The sequence below is a fragment of the Coturnix japonica genome, chromosome 1, assembly GCF_001577835.2.
Source record: "Coturnix japonica isolate 7356 chromosome 1, Coturnix japonica 2.1, whole genome shotgun sequence".
Lineage (NCBI taxonomy): Eukaryota > Metazoa > Chordata > Aves > Galliformes > Phasianidae > Coturnix > Coturnix japonica.
This window is the reverse complement of record NC_029516.1, coordinates 67,914,069-67,941,021: the sequence shown is the minus strand read 5'-3', so window position 1 is coordinate 67,941,021 and position 26,953 is coordinate 67,914,069. Positions and strand designations below refer to the sequence as shown.

Below are 26,953 nucleotides of genomic sequence, written 5' to 3'. Positions count from 1 at the left end.
GACAGTATTCAAGCAATGTTTAGATGCTGTAATGAAGGACATGGTTTAGTGATGAAATATTGATGGTAGGAGGACAGTTGGACTGGATGATCTTGGAGGTCTTTTCTTACCTTGGTGATTCAAAGATTATCAGCTCTTGATACATAGAGGCTGGGTTCCTCCTGTCATGCATACTTTGCATTTAAGATCTTCAGCTTATGTGTATTACTTGCGTGACATATGCAGAAGTTTTACCAGAGTTATGCTGCATATTTTCTTCTGCTTGGAATCAGATTTCTTCAGGCACTATAGGAAAATATATCAAAAAGAAATTAACTCACTCTTCCTGGTAACATTCTGGAGACAGAGACAAGCTGAGCAATGTGACCCTCCCCCATTCATACTGTCCCGCCGCTGGAGAGAAGGGTGGGGGAAAAGGGGGAGCCATGAAGACTCATATTGCACACAAATTATTGCAGAGACAGAAGGGGTGGCTCCAGAACTCCGCCCCCCCTGCCTTGCTCCAGGCACCCATGCACTCATGTAGCTCACCCATTGGTTCAGGCTGTGACCTTGGAATTCCACTACCCTCCACCCCTTCACAATGACTGAGCAGGTAGGCGGTGAGCCCACGCTATCTGGTGGCCCAAAACACAATGCACAGTGTGACAAATGCACAACACCCTCCTCAGTGTAGAATGTCAAGAGAAAAGCAATCATTGGCAGTCTTTTCCACGGTTGTGTTTGTCTTGACATTCTTTCATGAGCCGTATCTTCTTCAAGGACCAGTAGCAGTTCTGATTCATGCTTGCCAGTTCCCAAAAGTTCAGCAGTGCACCACAGGGTGTCACAATGTTTCCTCATGAACACTGGAGCATGCTGGAGTGATGTTGCTCCTGCTGGCTGCCTTGTGAACTTACAACCTCAAAGGAAGTAAAACAGATGCTTAGTAGGTACAAGGAGGAGTAGGTCTGTCCTCCATGGTAGGATACAGCCTGTATTTCTGTCTTGAGTCAACACCTCCTCTTGCACTGGGGCATGTCCTGGCCTTTGATACCACACCCTTTGGCCTGATATCTGTGGCTGAGTAATTATATCAGGTCCCAAAGGAAGGGGGAAGGGAGGACGGGGGTCTAATTTGCCACATGGACATGAGTAATGTCCCCTTTGCAATGAAAACAGTCGTGTCAACTACTGCCTCTGCTGGCCATGCACTGATTTACTGATCCCCCAACCTCTAACAATCTCCCCCAAGGTGCAAGGAGACCACACCATTTTGGTCCTGCTTGCACCATCCAAAGTCATTTTACCTTGTGTTTCCTGGGTTCTAGGTCCTCAGGGGCAGGGAGCAGAAGAATATTCATGGTGCCAACTTGTGGCTTGAGTGAGGTATCCTTACCTGTAATTTGTATCCTAAGCGGGGAGGCCCAAGTTGTCTACAACATTCTTAAAGCACTGGGTCTGCCATCTCTTGGTCTCTCATTCAAGTCTTGCAGGGTTTCATAAAGCCTCTTGGTCCACCCCTGCAAGGACTGTGAATCTGCCTTCAGAGCAGCCTTCAGGATCCCGTTATATCTTTCTATTAGGCCTTCTGCTGTTGGATTATAGGGTAGGTGAAACCGCCATTTGATGTTGTCTTTAGCCCACTTCTGCACAGGTTCCAACTTGCCAAGTCACGTGCCACCAAATTATGACAAAAAGTAGGTGAATGCACTTGAAAAGTCCACTACCTTCCTTCCCGTGTGAATGCAAACTGGTCTTGAGATTCCTTAGCAATTGAAATGCTGAAAAATGCATTTGCCAGATCCAGAACGCAGTGATATGTTTCTGTCTCTCTACTTAATGTATCCATGAGGGAGGCAATGTTGGGTATGGCTGCATGGATTGGTGGTATGACTTTATTTAGTTCTCTGTAGTCTACTGTCATTCACCACGTACCATCTGACTTCCTGACTGGCCATATGGGGGAGTTGTATGGGCTGTGTGCAGGTCTAATGATCCCTACTCTCTCCAGCTCCTGCACAGTCTTGGTAATTTCTTCTTGCCCACCCAGGAGTCTATACTGCTGTGTTTGGGATCCATGGTTGTGGCAAACAAATAGGTTCAATTTTTGCATGACCCCTTATGATTGCCTGCACTACCCAGATACTAATATATCTTTCCCTTAATCTGAACTCTCCCACAGTGGTTTGGAGAGTCAGACCTGACAGGATGTCTATCCCCAATATATACTCTGGAACTGGGGCAATAGACATCTTGTACTCCCAGGGTGGTAGATGCCCAACCCCCAGTTTCAACCATGTTTGGGTTACTGTGGGAATACAAGAAGGATTTTACAGAGCAGCAGCTATGGAGCAAGATAAGGACTTCACAGAGCAGCAGCTGCGGAGCAGGATAAACAGCATGAGAACCAAGGACACCTGTAGGAAAAGAATGAATGGCTTGCAGTATTGAAGGCGGGTTTTAGGTTTGTTCTTGCAGTAGCTTTCCTCCAATTAGTGTGTGTGATTTTTGAACACCCTCATCTGTTAGCTATGAAAGTATGGCTTTTCGGGCAATAAAGTTGACTCAGCTATATCTGGAGCTATATGGTCTGGAGACTCCCGAACCTCCATCCTGCACAGGGCCCCATTTTTCAGTGACAGAAGCAGTGCTGCATTTTGAGGATCCTAGGAATCCCAGGACATGCCCTGACAAAAGGTCATTCAAAGGGGTAGTCTTTCCCCATCCAAACAACTCCATGATATTGTTCAGAAATGCTATGTTAATTATTTTTAGAGGCTTATAATTTCTATTCTCCTTGCTTTGCACTCAGCTTAGCTAAAATATAAACTAGGATGTGCCAAAGAGGGGCTTACATCACCTCTTTATTTTTCTAAGCAGAGGAGAGAAGCTTTTGAAAATAAAAGAGGAACACGGTGTGCAAAGGGCTCAGTTCATAATTCACCATTAGCCTAGAGCGCACACAAGGGTAATCAGCAAGTACTTTGCCAGATATTCACCAGACACCAGAACTCTGGAGAACTGGTACATATTTTTCAGAGGGCTGTGAGAGTTGAGTACACAGCTTTTATTGCTGACCAGAGAGGTAACAAATGTGTGAAAGGCTGTGGCAATTTATTTTTTCCCTTCTTCCTGTTTTCATTGTCACTTGGCTGTACCTCATCTCATTTGAGTACCTATGTTAGAAATGAATATTCAAAAATACTCCAGTTTGAGGTTGTTCATTTTGATAACTAAGGAGAAGCTGACATCTGCAAATCTCTGTTGTCTGGGGGCTGAATTCTTTCTAGACTTTGCAGAAAGTGGTTTCAAGACTGGGATTAGACAATACATGACAAATGAAATTGCCATTTGTGATGAGACCTATTGCTGTTTTGTTTGCTATTTGACATATTCTAGTTAAATATGTTTAAGGAGTGAAGCCTTCAGTGGAGGGAGAGGAAGAGAGGTTTTGCTAAGTGTCCCTGAGGACATGGCAGCATCTGCTGCAGGATGCCCAGAGATGGGGTGACAGCAAACCTATGAAACAGCACTGGTGTTGTTCTTTGTCCTTCAGTGTCAAGCGGAGATAAACTCCTCTTGTTTCTCCTCTGTCACAGCTCTGGCTCTTTTGATAGTTTTACTGTCAGGCAGTAGGAACAAACAACTGCATTTAGGAGACAAGCCTTATGCCCTTATGCTCCCTTGTACTCTTATTATTTCCATAGCATTTGATATTCTTACATGTCTTTTCTTTTTTTACTCATTAAAACAAACAAAAATCAATAGCTGCTGGTTAGTTTTAGTATGCTTTAGGTGTCCAGACAGAGACATACAAAAACTTCCTGACATGGCGAAGGAGCCAACAAAGGGAAGCAAAATCCTGGACCTGCTGTTTGTTAACAGAGAAGGTCTTGTGGGGGATGTAAAGGTTGGAGGCTGTCTGGGGCAAAGTGATCATGAAATGATAGATTTTTTGATCCTTGTTGAACCACGGAGGGGAGTCAGCAGAACTGCTACCTTGGACTTCTGGAGGGCAGACTTTGGTCTTTTTTGGACCATGGTTGAGAGTCCTTGGGAGGTAGTTCCAGAGGGCATGGGAGCCTAGGATGGCTGGGAATACTTTTAGGAAGTTATTTTAGAGGGACAGGAGCTGACCGTCACCATATCACAAAAAACGAGCTGATGGGGAAGGAGACCAATCTGACTGAGACCTTCAGCTGGAAGTCCGGGACAACAGGAAAGTTTATGGTATTTGGAAGAATGGGCAAGCTACTTATGAGGATTACAAATATGTAATGAAGCTGTGCAGGGAGAAAATTAGAAAGACCAAAGCACAGCTAGAACTGAACTTGGCCACTAAGGTGAAAGACATCACTGAATATTTCTATAAATACATGAACAGTAAGAGGAGGGCTAGGGGGAATCTCCATCCCTTGTTGGATGCAGAGGGGAACATGGTGACCAAGGATCAGGATAAGACTGGAGTACTTAGTGCCTTCTTTACCTCAGTCTTTAATAGTAAGACTAGTTGCTTCCTTGGCACGTAACCGCTTGCACTGGAAGATAGGGATGGTGGACAGAATAGGCCCTGCATAATCTATGATAAGGTGGTTTTGGACCTGCTCCAAAAGTTGGATGCTCACAAGTCCACGGGCCAGATGGACTGCACCCTAGAGGGCTGAGGGAGTTGGTGGATGTGGTTGCCAAGCCACGCTCCATCATCATCCTGTAACAGTCCTGGCTAACCGAGTATGTCCTGGTGGACTGGAGACTGGCAAATGTGACACCCATCTTCAGAAAGGGCCAGAAAGATGATTCTGGTAGCTACAGATCTGTCGGTCTCACCTTGGTGCCCAGGAAGGTTATGAAACAGGTAGTCTCTAGTCACTACTCAATGAATTACCAGGAAACAAAAATAAATATGCCCTGTTCGCTAAGGGATCGTGTTGTACTGTGGGGAATCAACAAGAATGGAAAGCTGCTATGTGGAGCCCTACATAACAAGTTGCAGAGGCCACTGAATGGAAAGGAGAATCAAGCCAATTTGAAGGGGTAAAGGCAGTCCAGCTGGCCTTAGATGCTGCTGAATGAGAGAAGGTGGCCAATGCTTTATACTGACTCTCAGATGGTGGCAATTGCCTTATGGGAGTGGTTACAGCAGTGGGATCAAAACAACTGGCCAACAAAGGAGTAAGTCTACTTGGGCTGCTAAACTGTAGAAAAATATTGCTGTGCAAATTGAGAATACGGCTGTGAGGGTGTGTCATGTAGATGCTCATGTGCCCAAGAGTCAGGCTACTGAAGAACAACAAAATAACCAACAGGTAGATCAAATGCTCAAATTGAGGTGGCTCAACTAGACTCAGACTGGCAACACAAGGATGAATTATTTCTAGCTCAGTGGGCTCCTGAGACCTTGGGCCATCAAGGAAGAGATGCAATGTTTAAGTGGGCTAGAGACCAAGAGGTGGACTTACCTATTGAGGCTATTGCACAGGTATAAAATACAGGAATAAAAAACAGGAGGTAGAGGCAACATTTTTTGCCCTCTCCCTCTCCCTTTCCCCCTCCCTCTCCCTCTCTCCCCCTCCCCCTCTGTTTATAGTAGATGGCTGCAGAAATGAAAGGATCATGGGGGGCGGGGGGGGAAATGTGCCTAAGACAGATTTGTTGATCATATAATGGTGACAATTGTTCCCTGTTAGCAGTGAATATTTCTTCAACTTAATTGCCCCTACAATGAGTTACATGCTCTGTCTTGTACTGGAGTAAATCAGCATATCAGAACAAGAAACATGTGACTTAGTCTAACAAAAAAAGATTGTTAAGATAATGTTGTGCTGAGCAGACCCTCTTAGAGGAGTCTTCTGTCTTCCCAACATGCAGGTGAGGGACATCTCCAGGAAACTACCTAGCCTGGTATGGCTGACAGACCACAGTCCCTTACTGCTTTTCCATATAGGGAGAGATGAAGCAGCTACATGTGGGTCAAGGGCTATCAAAAGGGATTTCAGGGCCTTGGGATGATGGCTAAAGGAACTGAATGTGCAGATCATCTTTTCTTTCCTGCCTTCTATACTGGGTAAGGACATGGTACCAAACCACAGGATCACTTCTAAACCAGAGGATCTCTTCTTTAAATACATGGATTTGTGGCTGGTGCTGTCACCAGAACTTTGGATTTTTTGACAGCCAATTAGCCTACATGGCACTGAGTTTGTGGGCACTGGATGGGGTTTGCCTTTCTCAAAGAGGGAGAAGGGTCCTTGGGGAAAAGCTAGTGGGGTTCATTGGGAGAGCTTTAAGTGTGAAGATGGTGTTGAGGACCTCAGTCTTCTCCTTGTCCTCAATGGTCACATTCCCCACGGCATCAAGTAAAGGACAGACATTTTCCTTGGTTCTTCTCCTACCAGTGATATATTTGTAAAAGGATTTCTTATTCTCTTTTACTGCAGTGGCCAATCTGAGTTCATGTTGGGCTTTTGTCTTCCTAACTTCCTCCCTGCACACCTTAGCAACTTCCTTGTAATCTCCCCAAGTACCCAGCCCCTTCTTCCAGAGGACGGAGATTCTCTTTTTCTTCCTGAGTCTCAATAGTTTTTCCCAGTTCATCTGCACTGGTCTTCTTCCCCTATGGCTCACCTTATGGCATTCAGGGACAGCCTGATCTCGTGCCTTTAAGATTCCATCTTGTGGAGCATCCAGGCTTCGTGGACCCCTTTACATTTAAGGAGTGACTCCCAAGAGACCCCTGCAACGAGTATCCTAAACAGGTCAAAGTCCACCCTCTTGAAGTTTAAGATAGCAGTTTTGGTAGTCACCCTATCGACATCTCAAAGAACAGAGAATTCTACCATTTCATGGTCATTCTGCCCAAGTCAGTCCCCAGCCTTCACATCTCCCACCAGTCCTTCATTGTAAAGATGACTAGGTCATGCGCAGGAGACCTAAAAGATAACCCCTTGCAGTGCTGTGCCTTTAGTTGGGATCTGCAATGTTCTCCTTTGCCTCCTAGTCTGAAATTGGGAATCCTACAAGCTTGCTACCAGAGATGACACATACTTACAAGGGAAAGCATTTTTTTATCTTGTGAACTTCCCAACATGTGTATCATAAACTGTGTCAGGCAAAGGAATTGGGCATCACTGGCCTGAAAGTACATTGAAGCCCCTTTTTCTCATAGATTTTTCTTCTTTGCAGAGGAGCATTTCAGGAAGAAAACAGGGGAAGAGTTTTTAACCTTTCCTGGTACTTAATGAAAGTGACCAGAATTGCCAGGAACCCCAAATGGAAGGATATCTCTGAGCCATGACTGCAGTGGTTACCAAGTTTCTGTGCACACGGGACACTTTCTTAGATGTTCCATAGGGACCTCAAATTCTTTTAGGTATGTCCTTGCGTTAGTGTAGTGGAAATGCTAAATCACAGCTTTAAACAGTGATTGAACACCTGTTAGGAAGTCAGGGCCAGCCCAGGAGAGCCTAAGTGCACGAAATAATGCACTTGAATGACCAGAAGGGGGTGGAGCCAGGACCCACCCATTCCCAGCCTTCTTTTAAGGGTTGGCAGTGGAGATGAGGGTATGGTATCTCTCTGGAGGTCCTTGTGTACCTGAGGCCTTCTGAAGATAAGCAGATAAGCAGTTTCTCTCCCTCTTTCCCTCTTTTTTTTTTTTTTTTTTTTTTTTTTTTTTAATGCGCCTGTGGCTGTTGCGTTTTAGTGAATCCTCACTCACTGCAGTGTGGGATCCTGCAGCTCTGCTGTTGTTGCGTGTTGTGTTTTCCATTGTGTTATTATTGTCATAAATGTGTTTGGGACAAACTTTACTGCTACTGGAGAAAAGGTGGAAGCATCTGACTGAAAAAACCTCTACAAGAACATTCATTTCTGAATGTTTTTCTGTGGTTTGTCACATGGGAAGGCATAATTTCTCTGTATTTCTTTTTTCTTTTTTTCTTTTTTTTTTTTTCCCCCTGTTTAATGCTATATGGCATTTTAATGTAGAAATGCCAGGAAAAGTTTTTTACAAGAGAAAAATATGGCTTAATGAGACTTCTAACTCTTCAGCCAGAGCAGACTCATAGTCTAAATTGGCTTAAGGTTTTACTTAAATAGCATATTTAAATAACTCATTGCTATTTTGCAAGAATCAGCCTAGTTGCCTGAAGAAACAAAAGGGAAAATTGTTTGGAAAAAGGAATAAATATAGCATGAAGTATCGTGATGGTTTTTATTTTGTTGTTAGCTTTTCTATAATTATTTTTTTATGCTATACTTCTTTTAAGAACTGCACATTGTGACTAATAAGGGATTATCTTTTTCATAATTACTGATAAGACACCTGAGAACCCTGGAACACCTAAAAAGTGTGTTTTCATTTCTTCTTTGTTTATTTGTGTTTGAAGGAAGGAGCTGATTCTCTGGCAGGGTGTGATTTACAGGGAAACATGTTGCCTGCTAATCCCTTTGTTATTGCCAGTAGTTATTGTAAACTATGCAGCGTGGGACACTGAGAGTAAAATAAAGTACCATTTGCTCTGAGCTTCTTGCTCGGTGTATATTTGCCCACAAAGCTTGTGCTTAACTCTGTTGACACTTATGTGCATAATTAACTTTTTATTACATTTTGTCAGGATGCATCTCTATACATGCAAATTCAAGGACTCAATGTGTTGATCTAAAAGAGTGTAACATTTGTACCTGTTTCATATGTGTTTTTGATAAGAGAACAAAATCATATCACTACAAGCTGCTTTATTTATATAATAATAATAATTATTATATTTATATAATTATATATAAATAATTATATATTTATATATAAAATATATATATTTCCCCCCAACCTTTAAAGCAGGTATTTACTGGAAAAAAATGCTATGTGACACTATAGTCTTTGAGTCATAGAGCATCCTATTCTCTTTAACAACAGTTCTTCAAACAAGTGTGCTATTTGTCACTTATACACATGAAAAATATATTTCAAAGACTTATCTATCATGTAAGTTTTTAGTACTACTTCCCCCCATTGTAATTTTCTGGCATTTAAGTACTACATGATTTACACAATAGAAATTTTTGAACTATTGTTTTAAGAATCAGACGGATGTGACGTTTTGTATTTATCTTTCCTTTTAACTGAATAAAGAGTTCCTGACTTGTACAAAAACAAGAAATTTCACCCTAAAGTCACTTCAGTTCCCTCTTCTGAGGGAACAGTGGCAGTTTAAGCTAAAGGCAGCAACAGAAGGAGCTTCTTTTTCATGCATAAGTGGAGTTTCATGTAGAAGAAGGTATGTTTATTACCAGTTTAACTAGAAATGAAAATTATAGAGGACTATATACTGGCAGTTCCTGTTGATTATATCTAGATTTGTTAGTAGTGCCTGCTCTGCAGGTGAAAACTTCAATCAGGCAGCTTAGAACTGACCGGGACAGTGAAGCTTTTTTATCTTGTATCCTATCTTTTCCCCCCTTTATAAAATTGAGGGGCTAAAAATCTAATGTGATATTGTTTATTATTATTTGCTTATTGTTTCCTATTACTTTGCAGTCATTCCCATGTAGTTGCCAGTTCTTACCTATCTTTCAGAATTGTGTCAGACTGGCATTTGCACTGTTATATGACTGGTGTTTATAACACTGTTTCCTTTCCATTACAAATAAGGCAAGCTGTACTTTTATTTATGTGACTGTGAGCTGGACATGCATAATTTACATTAATAAGAGGTGTGTACCTGCAAGCTGAAATCATGCATGCAAACTTGTGTAAAACAGAATATATGTGTATGTTAGGCTGAATTTATTGTGGAAATTATTCTTGCAGCAATGAGTGAAAATGGAAACTAATAAGTTTTTATCTTCTAATTACTTATTTTAAGAGGCATGGATGGATGGATAACTGAGTTACTGTGAAAGTCTACATAAATTAAATTAAAACTTTCTGAAATGGTGTAGATCCTCAAAAATAACTTTACAAAACAAAACAAAACAAAACAAAAGTTGGGTTGTCATGAAACAGACTACGCACCCCCGGCTAGAAATATTCTAATGACTTTTGATTTTTGATAGATGCTCCTCTTGGCAGTGTTGACAGAGCTACTGCTGGGCACTGTAGGAACAGGTAGGAAAACATTTTTATTTCCAGATTCCTTGAAACTACATAGGTTGTTCTGAAAGTAGTGCAAAAAAAAAAAAAAGGAAAGATCGGATGCTTTACATACCTTTCATAACTTCTGCATGTTGTTATATGGTATGGAAATATTATATTATTATAATATTATCTCTTTGGCTAATTTGTCAGCTATCCTTTTCAACATAGTCACCACCATTAGCCCTGCGTTTTGGCTTGTAATAAATAAGAGCCTTTGCATCGTGCTTGGAGGGGGAAAAAGCAGACTACGTGATTGTCTGAAATGCGGCTTTTCTTTCAAATTACTGCTACCATTGTTGCAACTCATCATCCACATCCTCACGTGCTAATGTCCACTGTTTGGTCTCCATCAATGTTGAGCAAGCTTTGATAAATGTTAATGTGTACAATTTTTTTTAAAATTATTTTTTTATTTTTTTCCTTGTGGAAGAATTCAGTTCCATGCCTCTGCTTCATACACACTTCCATGTCAGTCACTATGCTGTTAAACTGCCCATCTGCTGCTGTCAGTCACAGGGTCACAAAATTTAATGGATTCCTGTTGGGAATCTGCTTCTGATGTTGCAGGCCAACATAGTGAGATAGGAGGCGTTACTTTCAGAGCAGCTGTCATATACTGTATTTTCATTGTTTCTTCTGCACATCTAATCCTGCAGTCATTGATCAGGCAATGTTCTGATACTGGAGACATCAGTAAGGTTGTTCTTTTTGGTTCTTCAACATTAAACAAATATTGTGTAGGGTCACTGAGGCTATAATCAGTGAAGTCTGGCTTCCCATAATAGCAGGCTTCACTATTACTACTGAGGCACAAGCATACAAGTGCATGACATTCTTTAAAGCGCTAAAATTAGCTATTCAACATTTAGGTTAGTTGAAATACAAAGAAAAAGTATTTTCACTGATGTATGTAATTAAAAAAACCCAAAATCTATTCCTGATCATATGGGCTGTCATATCACATATGCAGTCTACCTAGAAGCTAGATGTAAAAGTCTAGGACAGATATATGTATGTATATATATATCTATATATATACATCAGCAGATAAATTCTTAAATTATTGAATGTTTGTTTTACTTTGCAAGTTATATTGTGTTTTGATATTTGGGATCCTCAGGTTCTTTGCTTCAGGAGTCATCAGTTTCCCGCTGCAGCCTTTTTGGGAATGATCACATCAAAACCTTTGATGGATCTTTCTACAGTTTTTCTGGGGACTGCAACTACCTCCTTGCTGGTGACTGTCACAAACGCTCCTTCACACTCTTGGGTGAGTCTGAACAAGATATACAATAGTAACATTTGTGGAATATCTAAGGTGTGTGACATTACCCTGTGCTGAGTTCTGTCACTGAGAAGGAAAATAATGTTTCCCTTTGTGAGACAGGCTAAACTACCGCATTAAAAAATTTTGAATTTTCTTGTGAAGTTAGGAAATTTTGTCACTTTGGCTTCTGTTATCCTTTAGTAATACAGATCACTAAGCTGCCAAGAAAGATTTTTCTTAACTGATTCTTCTAATGAAGGAAAGTGAGTTTTCTTTTAATTTTGAATTACCCAGAGGAATGTGGTTTTACTTATTTATTTATTTAAGCTGAGTACAGAAATAGGATCCACATCCACTATAAAACTGATATTTATTTGTGTGCTCAGTCACTACATTAAGAAAAATCACATATTGCTGGACAAAAAGCTTTTGAAGTAGAGTGAATCTTTGCAGTGTTATTCTTAAATACATGCAAAAGACAACCAAATCACTATGTTGCATTTTCACAGAACTCTTTTGGTAGGTGTTCTTATATTTGCTAAGATCTCTTCTCTATTAGTTGTAGTTTAAAATGACTTTATGCTAACTGTAAATAAATTGAAGTAAACCCATCCTATCTGTCTGAGAAATCATTTTGTTCCTCAGCTTAAGCAACTCTGTACAATTTTCTTCTTGTATGTTGAAGAATTCACCAGTGTATGTGAAGTATGGATTCACTGATGTGTTTTCTGTGATTAGTTAGAACTTAAAGCCTCTGAGTGTGATCTTTATATTAGGAACATAAGTGTAGTATAATTTGTTTTTTTGCTTTTTTTCTCAACATAAGTGCTTGGATTTGGGTGTTTTTGTTTGTGTGTTTGTTTGTTTGTTTGTTTTGCTTTGGATATTTGGCTGTGAAATACAATCTACATTGCTGAGTAAAGCATTCCAGTCTGGGCAGAACTGGCTGCCTCAGAGTAGTCTGACCTCTTGTCTAGAATGGATACTGCACTGTACAAGTAACTGCAATAAAGTCAGAGCAAGGCAATGGAAAAAGCAGAGAAAGGATGTCTCAGTTCTCCTAATTGCTTCTGTCTTGGAATATAACTTTGTCTCCATGTCTGTGCTCTGCATTTGAAAAACTGGGAGTGGGGTAGCTCTGCTCAGCTGGACAACTGATATTGGCATCAAGCTCTTAAAAACCAACTGAGATGGATAGAGGACTTATCAAGAACAAAGTTATGCAAGCCTAGTTCTTTCCTCAATTCAGTATATTCCACTCCCTTTGCTTACTGTTGAGCTATGGGTGTTTTTGTTGTTTTGGTGAAAAAACTAGGATGAGAAAAAGATCAGGGATCAGAGCGGATAAGTGAATAATTTTGGGAACTCTTCTAGTATGCAAGGTGGGATGGAGAATTCACTGACTAGAGACAGTGAAGGGAAAAGCATGAGTTAGAGCCTGGGCAGCTCAGAGTTGACAATACTTACCCCTATCTATTTCATCCTATCATTGCTTGCAAGGCTCTTGAAAATAATAGACAATATGTTTCCAGCACTGTAATATGTTCAAACAAGTTACTTTCCTCAGTCCCAGAACTAACATTATTTGCTTATATCATGTTTCTTCAGGTAACTACAAGGATGGGCAGAAAACTGGTTTCTCTGTTTATCTTGGAGAATATTTCAACCTTCATTTCTTGTTGGATGGAAGTGTAATGCAGGAAGACAAAAGGTACTAGTACTATTGGAATGGCAAATATTCCAGCAGGAAAAAACAATATGTTTAGTGTCATATTCTGAGAAATTCTTATTTTTTATCACAGGGTTTCCATACCTTTTGCTTCCAATGGCATATTTATAGAAAAGGAAGCAGGTTATTATAAAATATCCAGCAGCGATTATGGCTTTGAGGTGAAGATTGATATCAGTGGGAATATTCAGATATTCCTTCAAGAAAAGTACTACAATAAGACCTGTGGGCTGTGTGGAAACTTCAATAAATTTGCTGAAGATGACTTCAGAACTCAGGAAGGTAAGACTGTGATTATGTGCCTGTTGAAAATCTGATTGCATCTCTGTACATTTCACATAAAAATCTACCAGCAATATATTTATGTTGATGGAAACTGGAGTCACAAATATACAAATAAATTAAAAAAAAATAAAAAATCAGAACTCTTGAAACCTATCCTCAGCTTTTATTTTTTAAATCAAAATGGAAAGCATTCCTGCATTTTTTTTTTTCACTGTTTGCAGGACTGTGTTTAGCTAACGTATCAGAATGCATGCAATTATTCTACATAACTTCATCTTGAAATGATTAAATTTCATTTCAAATGCTGTTATTGTCCGTGGCATAGCACAGATAAGGTGATTTTCACCTTGAAGATACATGTTTAACTCATTTAAATGAGCAGTCAAATCCACCAAAAATGCTAAATCTGTGAGCCATTTTTAATCTTCACATTCTTGTACAAAGTTTCCTTTTGATTCCATGAAGGACTTTTTCTACTTGGTGGAGTTTTTTAGCGTTTTTCCCCAGTTTAGCCTCCTTCCTACTAAAAAAGTAAATGGTGACTCCAAGAAAATTGCTCTAATGTATTTTTTTTTTCTGCTTCATACAAATCAAGAGATTTAGCTGTATTTTTCAACAGCAACAAAGAAGCCTTTTCTTCAGTGATATTATATTTGTTATCAGTACCTCTAATGAAAATGGCAAGTTGAGCTGTATCTGTAGCATAGGTACTTTCATCTACAGCCAAAGCACAAAATTTGAAATTAGCAGCTTTGCTCTCCAATTTTTTTTTTCAATAGATTTTACTATTTCTTCAGCTACTTGGCTATGGTTTGGTGAGACAAGCTGATTATAGAAAAATCTGTTGTTTTTTTTTTTTTTTATCAAGACACATTTTATGTGTCATTCTTTCTATACACTGCTTAACAAACTCACTATCAGAAAACAGTTTTGGGCTTTTTTTGCAATCAAATTTGTTATCACATCAACCAGCTTTTATAAGATTCCATTAAAGTTTTATTTTATTTTTTTTAATATTTTGTTGATGTGACAGACTTTCAGTTCTGCTATTTTGTCTTTATAAAACATTCCTTGATACACAATAAACTTGACAGCATGTTTCTGTATGTAATGTCTTATCAAACTGTAGTCTTAGAATACAGACACAATTTCCTTGCAAATTAAATTAAGCTTAGTGCTGTACTATTTATTTGCCAGCTCTGCACTGCACCCTCCCTGCATTGGCCTGGTGCCAGGCCTGGCCCCTTGGTGGGGTGCTGTAGTGGTGATGGGAGAGCAGGGAGTACTGGCTGCAGTGTTGAGTTGATCTGGGATGCATGTGATGTGTGGGCTGCAGTTTAGACATGCCTGGATTAAGCCCTTCAGAATGGCTTCTAAACAAAGCAGGTGCAAATCTAGCCATGTCTGGGCCAAGAGCTACTTGTAATACTGCAAAGAAGCCCGATTCAGGAGGAGATCCAAAGCAAGATTAGTTATGGTGTGTGTTGAGTTTCTTTTAAATGTCATTTCCATTCAGAAATCAAGAAAATGATTGACTGTGATCAGAAATACTTCCACTGGTTAATGAGAGCAGCTTCGTTTTGTTTGCCTTTCTAATCTCTACTGTTTTGTGACAACTTCAAAATAGTATGAAAATGTCTATTTGTGCCGAGGTTTCTGCTGAGTATGTTTGACCAGCAAAAAACTTCCAGCATGTTCATACGGAGGTGGGAAATGCTGGGAGCTGCCTTCTGCCCTGCTGTAGAGGGATGAGTTATAGAAATCTGTCACTGTGCAGGTCCAGCTTGAGAAAGGTGGCTTTCATACTGTCAGGCTATCTGGAATTGAAATTCTTTCAGTGCTACAGATTTGAAAAACAACCTTAACCAGCCTATGGCATTTATAATAGCCAATAATAATCCTTTGTTACTCAATCCCCTGAAAAACTGTGTTTCTCCTCTTGTTGGTTCACAGGGACCCTTGTTGGAAACAGCTACGATTTTGCTAACTCTTGGGCATTGCGCAGTGAAAATATGTTGTGCAAGAGAGTGCAGACTCCAAGCAGCATGTGCAACGTTTCATCTGATGTTGCAGAGAAGGTTTGTGCCACAAGATACTATTGAAGTTTTCAACCTCACCTACCTGAAAGTAGCTTGTCTGCTCTTTGTCAGAGGAATATAGATATTTTCTTGAATCCCACAGCAGACATATTCCTCCATCAGCAAGTGGTTAGGAGGACAGGTGCAGGAGATGCCTGTTTGGGATTTCAGAGGTACATAGTGATCTGCAATAACTATGCAAAGCACTGCTTTTGCTGCCACATGGCAAATTAGTACCACAAAGTGTGGGGGATCAGTGCTTAGTCTGGTAGGAGCATGTTTAGGAAGCATATGGTGTAGCAGTCAGGCATGTATTGGAGGTGGCAGCAATGCAGCAAGCCATGCTGCGGTGTGGGTGCTCCAAACACTCTTAAGGGCGGTTCCTTGTTACCAAATGCAGTTTGCATCCTACCTGGCTTAATTATTTTTACAAATCTGGCATATATTGCCACCCCTCCATCCTCTGAGAAAAAAAAATCCCAATCCTAACTCAAGCTCCAAACAGATAACAACTCATTTGATCCTGAAGTATGAGTTGTTGTCAAAGCATTACTTGGGAAAAAGTGAATAGTGGATGTCTTTAGAGTTAGGTGAGCAACTCCTTCTAGTATTCTGTGGGCAGGAAAGTGTTGAATAACATCTGTTGCCACCATCACCAGAAGCAGCAATTGTGTTTGTGCATTGCAGCTGATATCCCTGTGCATCACCACAGCAGGGAGATGCTTAAGTAAGGCTTTCCAACAGCGATAATTTCCTCTCTAGCTGTGCACGCTTCATGCCACTCTGCTGTTTCTCCTGCCAGGAGGAAGACTTCAGTTACATGTATAGATACTAGCTCTATCTAGTTAAAGAAACACAAAGCAGCTCAGATGAATTCTGTGATTCTTTTATTTCATAAACCATTAACAGGCCAGGCAGATGCACTCTGATGATTGCCAGATCAGTCTTTTCCAGGCTGAACAGTCCCAGGACTTACTGCCCTCATAATGGAAATGCTCCAGAACCCTAATAATCTTTATGGCCTTCTGCTAGACTCCCTCCAATAGTTCCCTGTCTTTCTTGAACTGGGTAGCCCAGAACTGAACACAGTACTCCAGATTTGGCCTTCCCAGGGCAGAGCAGAATGGGAGGATAACATCCCTTGACTTGCTGGCCATGCTCTTCTTAATGTACCCCAGAATACCACTGATCTTCTTGGCTCATGGTCAATTTGCCATCCTTCAGGATGCCCAGGTCCTTCTCCATAGATCTCCTTTCCAGTAGGTCAATGACTCCTAAGTCATACTGATACACATGGTTTCTCCCCATGTGTGGGACCCTATACTTGTCTTCATTGAACCTCATACAGTTACTCACTGCCCAGTTCTCTAGCCTGTCCACATCTCACTGAATGGAAGCAAAACCTTGTTGCATTATCCATTTCTCCACTTCTCCCAGTTTTGTATCTGCAGCAAGCTTGCTGAGGGTGCATCCAATCCCGTAATCAAAGTGAAGATGCCAGATGAAATTCAACGTGAGGAGTAGACTGCAATTAATTTTAATTTTTAAAATCATCACATTAAATATTGTTCCTTTCTTGGACAAAGTTCGCTCACCCACAAGAATATTAGCTGAATGAAATTATCTTCTCTCTGTCATGAGTTCGTGAGCTCACAATACTTAATGTTGGCTAGATTTATTCTCTACACAAGAATGAACACAGAAGTCCAGACAAGTTAGTGCTTGATAAAGAATACTGAGCTTCTGAATAGCTTGCTTTATTTGCTTGCTCTGATCTCAGAGTGTACAACTTCTCTGTCTCCGCGCCGAGTTGCAGAGTTAGTCACTAACTAGAGGAATCTTGATCAAGGAACTGATGAGTTAGGGAGAAGGTGGCTCTCCAGCTAGAAGCCAGGGCTGGCTGAGCAGAGATCTTAGTGCTGCCCATTGTGGCCAGAAAAGTCTTATGCATGTGGAGAATCAGCTCCCAGATAGGTTATTGGTAGAAATTCTGATTGTACTTGGCTGTATGGAAGTCTGCTGGAGATGCTGGTTTTCCCAGCTGTGGGTCTCTGGGATATTTCATCTCCTTCACAGTCTTTGTCCTTCTCCTGTTCTACCAAACAATAGCTATTGCATAATGAGTGGGTGTCTGGTGCATTTCAGCAGTAGTGAAAGTGAAAGACAAGTTGTTTCAGTGCAGAAATTATAAGAATGTGTGAAATACCACCTACAATTCTGTGTGGTGGGAGGAGAGAACAAAGAAAGTCAGTGAGCTTGTGGCTAGTAGGACTTGCCAGTGCGTGGACACTGCCAAGCCATTTAAAGAAACACTTAGGAACTGATGGAGTAGTAAAGGATGTAAACAGATTTACTTGTATATATTATAATATACAGTAGTTTTACTCTCATTCTTCTCTATATCCTAAGCACTATTTCAGGATGGATTTTTTTCCCTCCTGTGCAAAGCAGCTCCTGTAAGCAGCAACACTACAGCAGTGGGTGAAACTGCTCCATTAGCTTCACATGTGTACTGTCCCCTAACTAAAGAACAAGGAGCTCTGCTAGTTCAAATTCAACATTAAGTTTTAAGGAAAGGATTGAAAATACACATAATTTGCAGAGTAAGACATGTCCATTAATTTGTTGCAACATATAGCTGAGATGTCTAGAAGACAGGAAAATTGCAGCTATAATTCCTTTTATGGAGTTGAATATCTGAAGCAAATTGAACAGCAAGAAAACCTTGCATTTAATAAGAACATTAACTTGTTTTCTTGACAATCAGTTAGAGATCAGTCATTGGGTATGTCACTGAACAAGAGTGAATAACACTATAGGGAGAAAAAGGTTTTATAAATTATTAGTAATGGGTCATAAACACAGTCATAGCACAGAAACTTTTACATGCTCTCACCTCAAGTACTTGTTTAGGCATTCAAGAGTAGTGTGTCATTACTGCAAATCAATGAACTTAAAAACCTAATCTACCCCCGTTTTCATAATAGACATGAAATATACGGTATGGCTATAACTGCTTATATAAAACATTGATGAAGAAAGCTCATGAACACTGAGTAGAAAGTTAAGCTTCAACTGTTTGTGTCAGGGTTGTTTCAGAAATAACTATCCTACTTTTTTGAGCACATTTTCATCCTTCCAGAAATCTGCAGTGAAGACTTAAGACTTAATAAACAATGACATAATGTAAACATAAGGGAAGGTCTACCTGAGAATCTCCGTCTCAGAACAAAGTGAATTCTTAGGCTGTGTTTTGCCTACAGCTAATTCACAGCTTAGCTTGCTGCTATCTGAAAGAACAAGTCTCAGTACACTTCTCCCCATCCCACCATGCAGACCTGTCCTTGCACGAACTGTCAGCATACAGTTTAACTTGCTAGTAAAGCAGGAAAAAAAATTGTTTTCCTCCTTAAGTATAAGGATATATATAAAAATAACCACAGGGTTATTTTCCAGCCGTTTATGTGTTTTGGATTGACCTGTCATATATTGGACAAGCCAGCAGGAGTGACAGAATCGTGAAGCCAGAAATGGAAAACAAATTTAATTCCTCAGATCCCAGTCAGAGTTGATCTTTCTATCTGAAACTTCCTCTGTTCCACATTTTCTGAAATACAATCTGTTCATTTTACTTCTAAAGTACCCTACTGTAAAGTTCCTCTCCATTGTTATGCATCTCTTCCTGGTACTCTAGACACCATGTGGTTCTTCACTGGATAGTAAGCAGTTCCTTGCTTTCCTGCATTTGGTGACTGGCCAACTGACATAAGAGATGCTTCACACAAAAGCATCTCTTACATGTGACTATTTTGTATTAGTTTCTGTGTTAATGTACCTCCATATATATATATAGATATGACAATGATTAGCTATTGACTATGGCATGAACATAAATAAATAAATAAATTAATTAATAAATAAATTAAATAGTAACCTCGACATTATTATTTAACAACAGTGGTGACAAAGTGTTTGGAAAAAGTTTTTTTTTTTTTTCTTCTTACAAAGATGGTAATTAAATTATTTTGTTCCCTTTGCCTCCTTGCTTCTCACTTCCATGCAGGATGTCATGGAAACCTGTGAGCTGCTAAGAACATCTTTGATCTTTGCACGGTGCCATCATTTAGTGGATCCAGAGCCATATATCCATCTGTGTGAAAAAGACATCTGTTCCTGTACCTACAGCATGAATTGTCACTGCTCAGTCTTTCTTGATTATGCAAGGAACTGTGCTCATGAAGGAGTGATTTTGGATGGGTGGCCTGAAGAGACCTCATGCAGTAAGTTCACAGGATTGTTCCCAAGCTACTTACCCCTATGGAGATCATGGCTATCTTGAAGATTTATGTGTTGTAGTTAATGCTGATGCTTTCTTAGGGTATTGATTACAGAAGGCAGATTAAACTATGAAGTGCCTATCACTTCAGTTTATTTGAAGTGCCCTTTCTTGCTCTCCATTCCAGCTCCTAATCATGCACCTTTACTAAAAGTCTTTCCTAAGAAAGGATTGTTTGGACCACATACAAAGAAGATCCTAAGCTTCCTAATGGTTTATTCAATCACATTAATTACAACATCTAGGATGTTTTATTTTACATGTAGTTCATATATGTGACCTTGTTAGTATCATAATGAAATGCACTCTCCACTATTTAGTAAAGGCAATCGTTTTTATCTTTGATTTACCTAAAACTTCAGAATTAAGATGTTGACTTGTTTAGATGATATTTTTTTCCCTAGGTTAGAGATCCTGATTGGATCTTGAAACATTGCATTTATTAACTCAGTATTCTGAGGTCTTGATTGCATCTCTACTAGGATTTTGCAAAGAAGGAAGTACTTAAAATTGAATAAGATGATTTTATAGAGGAAGAATCATCTTGGCTACTAATATGCTGGAATTAATATAGATACATACTCTACCAAAGTGTGTAGAGTATGTATCCAGTGTAGCAAAAAACAGAAAAGACCCAGGCCGCAGTGAATAAGGATCCACTCAGAAATAAGAAAAGGAAACTGCTTACCTTCTGAAGACCTGTAAGACTCTTAAGTAAGCAGAAATCTTTAGATGAGATAGCCTTAACTCCACTGCCAAACCTTAAATGAAGTCTGGGAAGGGATGGATCCTGGCTCCACCCCTTCCAGTCACTCAGGTGTATTGTATGCACCTGAACTCTCCTGGATTGACCCTGCCTTCCTACCACTTGCTTAATCACTATTTCGAGTTCTGACTTTGTTTAAGGGTTGGCAGTGGAGGCAAAAGTATCTTACTGGAGATCCCTGTGTACCTGAGGTGTTCTGAAAGTAGGCAGCTTTTATCTATCTATCTATCTATCTATCTATCTATCTATCTATCTATCTATCTATCTATCTATGTGCCTATAGCTGTTGCATTTGAGCAGTTCCTCAGTTGCTGCAGCCTTCTGCTCTCCTGTTATTGCTGTGATTTTCACTGCATTAGAGTAAAGCAGGCATGTTTGTCTGTCCAAATTTCCTAGGTATTTTTGTGAAACTCCTTCCTGTGTTTAATTTTTCTTGGTTCTACCCTTCCTCTCTCTCATTTAAGGGGTAGTAACCAAGAGAGTGGCATCCCTCTCCGTAGGGATCATCCTCCTCTTGAGCTGTCACTTGCTGTGGAGAGGGATGAACTTGTTTTCTGTTCTATTACCTGTTATTACTCTATAGTGCTTGTATCCCTTTGAAGGCATTGCTGTTATCTTGTTTTGCTCTATAGGCTACTGTCATTTTTTTTCTAAATATTTACTAAATGACCTAATGTTTGATGATGTTGCAGCTAGTTGAAAACTGAGCTTTCTGTGTTTAAAAAATAAATTCATAATTACATGTACATATATGTGACTTTTTTAGTGTTGAGGAATTTTCAGTTCTAATTTTTCTTTCATTATTTCAGGGCCAAGATGTCCAGTTGGCATGGAGTATAAGGCATGTCTGTCTTCTTGTGCTAAAACCTGCCAGAGTCTGAATATCAATGAAGTGTGTCACGGACAATGCATTGATGGCTGTAGCTGCCCTGGTAATTTATTTACTGAGTTGCCTACAGGGAAATGTTTGGCAGTGCTACTACATACTTTGTTAGAAGGAAGAAAGCTATGTCTTCTCTTAAGTGTTCCTGAAATCAGAAACACTTTTCTTTTCTGGGACCAAGACCTTAAGTACGCCAGTTCCTATACTGCCTGAATCCTACATCAAAGGGCCATTTTTTAAGGCCAAACTATAATGTCACACAAACATCAGCACTATATAAACCTCTGAGATTGCTTTTCATTCTTGGTGAGCAACTGCAATGTCTAGATTTCTTCTGAACTGCTTTTCTCTGGAAATTAGAGGAAGGAAAAAGAATAGAACATACTGAATGTGTTTCATTAAAAACATCACATATAGAACTTGCTATGCATTTCTTAACTCTTGTGTATTGGAAGTTTAAAGATGTCACTCCATGGCAGGACCTGAACAGGTGCACGGGAATTTGGCAGGGAATAGGCAAAGGATCTTATTTTGTTGCTTACTTCTCCTGATAGATTTTGTTGTTGTTGTTGTTGTTCAACTTGGCTCCTTTGTTCCCTACTTTGTTTTTTTTCTTCTTCTGTCCTTTCATAACAAACATGAAACCTGTCTGGACACTACCTATTGACAGGTCTGTTAGCTCTAGTCTTTATCCTTTGCACTTGATGTATGTATGTATATAATCCGGAACATGTATTTTTTCAATTAAGTTCCTATATCAACTCAGGTCATACTTGATCATGTTCCCCATGTTTGCTGTGTGTTCCAGTATTTGTTTTAAACTCATGGACTGGCTGAACACAGAGCTTCTTTGGGAGCATTAGAAACATACCATTTTGCACATCTGTGTCTGTGGGAGAGGCAACACTGTAAGGAAAGTAGATATCTGCCCCCACAAGGCATTTTGGCAAGCCGCATTCTTTTTAATTGCTGCTCGTGACTAATTACAAATGATAATATTTTGAAGTCTTGCCAGAATATATAAAGAAGTAGAAAATCTAATCCTGTTTTTATTTGTGTCCCTGTGTGTGTTGTGTGTACATATGTGCTGTTATCTGATGGATCCAGAGGGGAAGCTCCTTGATGGTGAGCGCTGTGTTGAAAGCTCTGACTGTTCTTGCATCCACTCTGGAAGACATTATCCCCCTGGCTTCACCATCTTTCAGGACTGTAACTCATGGTAAATTCAGTGTTGTTTTGAAGTGGTTGCTATTGTTCTGGTGTACTGGACACATATTTGTTGACTGTTTTAGATTATTAGGGTCTGTCTATATGTGATGATGACTTTTTTTCCCCAATATTTATTTTTATTGACATAGAGCCAATAAAAGATCTCTTATTGGAAATGTCATCTCCTTCTTAGAAATGGGCTGTTCACAAATACAAAATCAGCCCTGCTTTTTGAGGGATATGTGTTCTCATATAACAATGTAAGGGTCATACTTCAAATAGTAGAGAACTATCTGTTTCCTGTGGATAAGACAGACTGGCAGGCTCCCATGTCTAGTTGGTGTCAATGGTGGTGTCTTTGTTTTGACTTCCTTTATTTAACCTCTAAGACTGGTTTCTTTCAAAGACGTGCTAGCTCAGGCATGTCCTTGAAACCTCTTGCAAAGCTGGATTTTCCCAGCTGTGTAGCTCATAATTTTTCATTCAATTGTGAATACAAGTCTGAAGGGGAAGCCTAGCTGCCTAAAGAAAGGAAGGGAAGTGAATAATATATTTCTGATCTCGTATGTGTAAGTGTGAACATGTTTGTGAATGGGGTTCAGACAACACTGTGCTCAGATATTTACAGCTAGACCAAAGAAGAACCCAGTCTGAGGCCATCATATTCAGAAGAAATACTGTCTATGTGTAGTTTATCAGCACCATGTGTCACAGAATATGAACCATAATAATAACATTAGCATACTATCTTTCTTTCTCTGGAGTTGTCTGCAGATTTGAGGGTAGCCATGTTGTTCACCTATTGTATTCTTGAGAGGTTAATGCTGCCTAATAGATTGTACTGTTAGAAAATGTTTCCTGTTATTCAGAATTGACAAAGTTGTTGTCCTATCAGCTTTGTGTTCACCATCCTAAGTAAATTCACTCATTACAACTGCTTTTCAAGGTATGGAATAATTAAAGGAATAAAAAGAGAAGCATAAATCAGAACCCAATTTTATTTTATTTTAATTAATTAATTAATTAATTTGTTTATTTATTTTGAGATTCTGGGGCTGCTAGGCTTGTTGTCTCAGAGACCCAAGAATGACAGCAATCTCAGTGTCTGTGAGTGCCTGTTGCTGGTTACTAATAGCTCCTCTGGGGGGTGGCTTAGTGCCACTCACCACCCAAAGTCATTAAAACAGACAGATGTTCTCGTAGCCTGCACAAAAAGGGCAACTGATTGAAGAAAGCTTAACTAAACAGTGTGCAGTCAAAGTGATAAAGGTCTTCATTTGCAGAAAGCAGATGGTACAGAACTGGGACAGCTGCCCTGAAGGTCCATGGGATCTCATCCTAGCGATTTCTAAACTCACAGGGGTTCTGAGCCACCTTGACCTAGCTTTTGAGTTTCACTCTGAATTGGGTGTTGTAGATAAAATTTCTGGAGGTCTAAGTACTTTTCCCTTTGTGATTCAGTCACATCAGTTGACATAGCTTGAGAATTGGTTTTAAAACTCATTCCATATGAGAATATGAAAACTCTATTATATGTAGAGCTATGGGGGGAAAAAGTTAAGCTACTTAGGTTTTGTAAATATTTCAGTTCAGATTACCAGCTGTTGCTGTCAAAAGATGGTAGAAGAGATCAGGGGAATTGATACATTATATTAAGAAACAAGATTATGGCAGATGGAAAGGATGCTTGAGACTGGTCTAATTTCCATATACATACTACATACCATATACATTACCATACTGGTCTGTATTTCAATTATTTGTGGAAAAAAAAAAAAAATACATATTACTGCATAACTGGTAACTCTGTTTTGTAGCATTTGTCGACGTGGCATCTGGATCTGCAGTAATGGGGAATGCCCAGGTATGTTGATCCTACAGTTTTTAGGTTTTAGCAAGTAAACATTATCCACATCCTTTCCACTTACATCCCACCTATATTTTTTTCCACATAAAGGGTGACTTTGTCTTTGCTCTTACCTGCTTGTTCCAATGCAATGGAGTTCGTATTTTCAGTTCTCTTTTTGAGACTAAGCAGATGTACTGCATGTGTAGAATTGAATATTTCTGTTTGGTGGAAAAAAACAGCTCTTTTCCTCTTTTTCTCCTTTTTTTTTTCTTCTTCTTATTTTTTTTTTTATTTTTTTTCCCTGTTCCTGTCAGCCGATAGCCAATACAGGCCTTGCACCTGAACTTCTTTCCACCTTGTTTGCAGTAGAAATATCTCTGAGTAATATTCATGGAAAATAATTTGTTTGAGGGCTTTTTCCTATGTGTTTGTAGAGACTGTGGCATATCAGGTTACTACACTACCCAGTAGTGATGCCTAAATTCTGCTGTCTTGGAAATGAAGAGCCACAGCTAACCAAAATATGTTAAGATTCTGAAATGTTTAGGTAGCTTCTATTTGTAGCAGTTGTGGGAACATCAAATTTCTGTATTATTCATTAAGTACTTTAGTTGTAGATTTTTGTAAGTATGGATTTCTTTTTAGCTTTCTACTAGTTAGTTAACTAAGGTTATCTAAGCTTATCTTATATCCTTATAACCTTATCTAAGGTTATCAGAATAAAGATTTGCATAAATTCTGCCCTTGGAAGACCTCCAACTGCAATTGTCTTCCAGTTCTTTGTTGTGATAAGATATTTTTTACATTAATAATGTTATGGTAGATTAGGTTATTTGTTTTTAAGGTAGGCCAGCAAAGGAATCAACACTTTTATTTTGGGCTGTGTAAAGGAAGCTATTTTGAAGAAGACACATTCATAAAATTTTACTGCAGTGCTCAAAAAGCATTGAGTGACAGCGACAAGGGTCTTGGTTTGTAAGGACACAACTGTGTAAAAAGTACTGAGAATGAGGCATCTCTGTGAAAAGCAGGGCTGCAGCAGACTGTTGTGGCAGATTTACATCCTTAACTCTATGAAAGCTCCTGTACTCTGCTTGTCCAGTCTTTGAGTGCAGATGTGACACACTGGACTAAGTAAAAATGTTCTTCAAGTGTTCTGGTTAGAGATATTGCAAACCCCTGAATCAGTTTAAGGGGCCGTGTGGTCCAGTGCAGAGCAGCACACTAGTGATACTGGGGAATCCCAGTTTCCTCATGGAGTTAGCTACCCTAGGGTTATCACTGTCACTCTGTTGTCTTATTTACCCATCTTATGTAGCAATCAAATTTTTTTTTTAAAGTGAATCGGCCGTTCAGATACATGTTGGGTTCAAACTAAAATACTTTAAGCAAAGTTTCAATTAGATTAAAGCCATTAGTTCAATAAACTAGTTTACTTAAAGTAGTATAATTTGTATGCCACCTAGCTGGAAGAAACCCTGAGAAACTGTGCTGACTTTCCAGGGCCACACTCACATGCTACAGAAGAATCAAATTTATTTCAGAACAGGGAGCTAAGCTGTCCTCTGGTATTATTATAAGTACCCTTTGGAGCATTACACAGGATTTTCCACGAACAGGATCTCAGTTCCAGAGTGTGACTGATGCCATATTTCCCTGATTTTGTTGGCGCTATTGTTGCTACTAGTAATGACTTACAGGAATAAATGGCGAGATAAGCATCTTGTCTACATACTCTATGGCCTTTAGAAGATGTTGGCTTGTGCAGCCATCCAGCTTCTGTTCCTCTTCTGTGACATGGATAGGATCTGGCTTGCATCCAGCACTGGGGTCATTAACTGTTCTGTGTATTTTCCTAGGGGAGTGCTCCATCACTGGCCAATCTCATTTCAAAAGCTTTGACAACAAGCACTTCACCTTCAGTGGGATTTGCCAGTACTTATTTGCCAAAGACTGTGTGGAAAACTCATTTTCTGTTATCATCGAGACTATCCAGGTAACAACAGCTTTGGCTCATGCCTGCGTGCACACTCTTGAGTGAGCAGGAAGGGCTGTGGGATTACAACAGGAATTGCATATGCACAGCACAACAAAAGTAATTTTCAAAAGAAGTAGTTTAAATGGCAGATGTAGTTTTTCTCCTTGGTTAATAAACACTTCACCTTTTCGCACTATCATTCCCAGGAGCCTACCAGGAGATTTAAATTCATAATGCAATATGGAGGATCAGCCTCCTCTTCCTCTGTCAACTAAGCAAGGACAAGTAGAAGAGTCTGTGCCCTTTCCTGAGCACTCTGGAGGTTGCTGCTCACTAGTGCCTGTGGAAATCAAGTTTCTACAGACACTAAGTAGAGTGCACTGGATGAACAGTTATGTGGGTTACTTTTCATTTGGTCATGCTACTAGGTCATTCCTGTTGCTGATCTAGTGTCAT

General features: G+C 39.7%; 1 protein-coding gene across 2 annotated transcripts in view; it reads left to right on the top strand.

Moving 5' to 3' along the window:
• The window catches only part of VWF (von Willebrand factor), a 103,579-nt gene that overhangs the window by 1,768 nt on the left and 74,858 nt on the right, over positions 1–26,953 (top strand). Inside the window, exons 1-11 of one of the 2 annotated variants that reach the window (XM_015871484.2) lie at positions 9,129–9,257; positions 10,036–10,087; positions 11,238–11,387; positions 12,993–13,095; positions 13,187–13,395; positions 15,352–15,476; positions 19,540–19,756; positions 21,388–21,510; positions 22,569–22,680; positions 24,488–24,534; positions 26,379–26,515. In XM_015871484.2, the coding sequence (XP_015726970.1) occupies positions 10,036–10,087; positions 11,238–11,387; positions 12,993–13,095; positions 13,187–13,395; positions 15,352–15,476; positions 19,540–19,756; positions 21,388–21,510; positions 22,569–22,680; positions 24,488–24,534; positions 26,379–26,515 (1,275 nt within the window). In that variant the 5' untranslated portion in view covers positions 9,129–9,257. Of the gene's footprint in view, positions 1–9,128; positions 9,258–10,035; positions 10,088–11,237; positions 11,388–12,992; positions 13,096–13,186; positions 13,396–15,351; positions 15,477–19,539; positions 19,757–21,387; positions 21,511–22,568; positions 22,681–24,487; positions 24,535–26,378; positions 26,516–26,953 lie in introns of those variants that run through there. The other variant, XM_015871491.2, reaches the window with a different exon arrangement.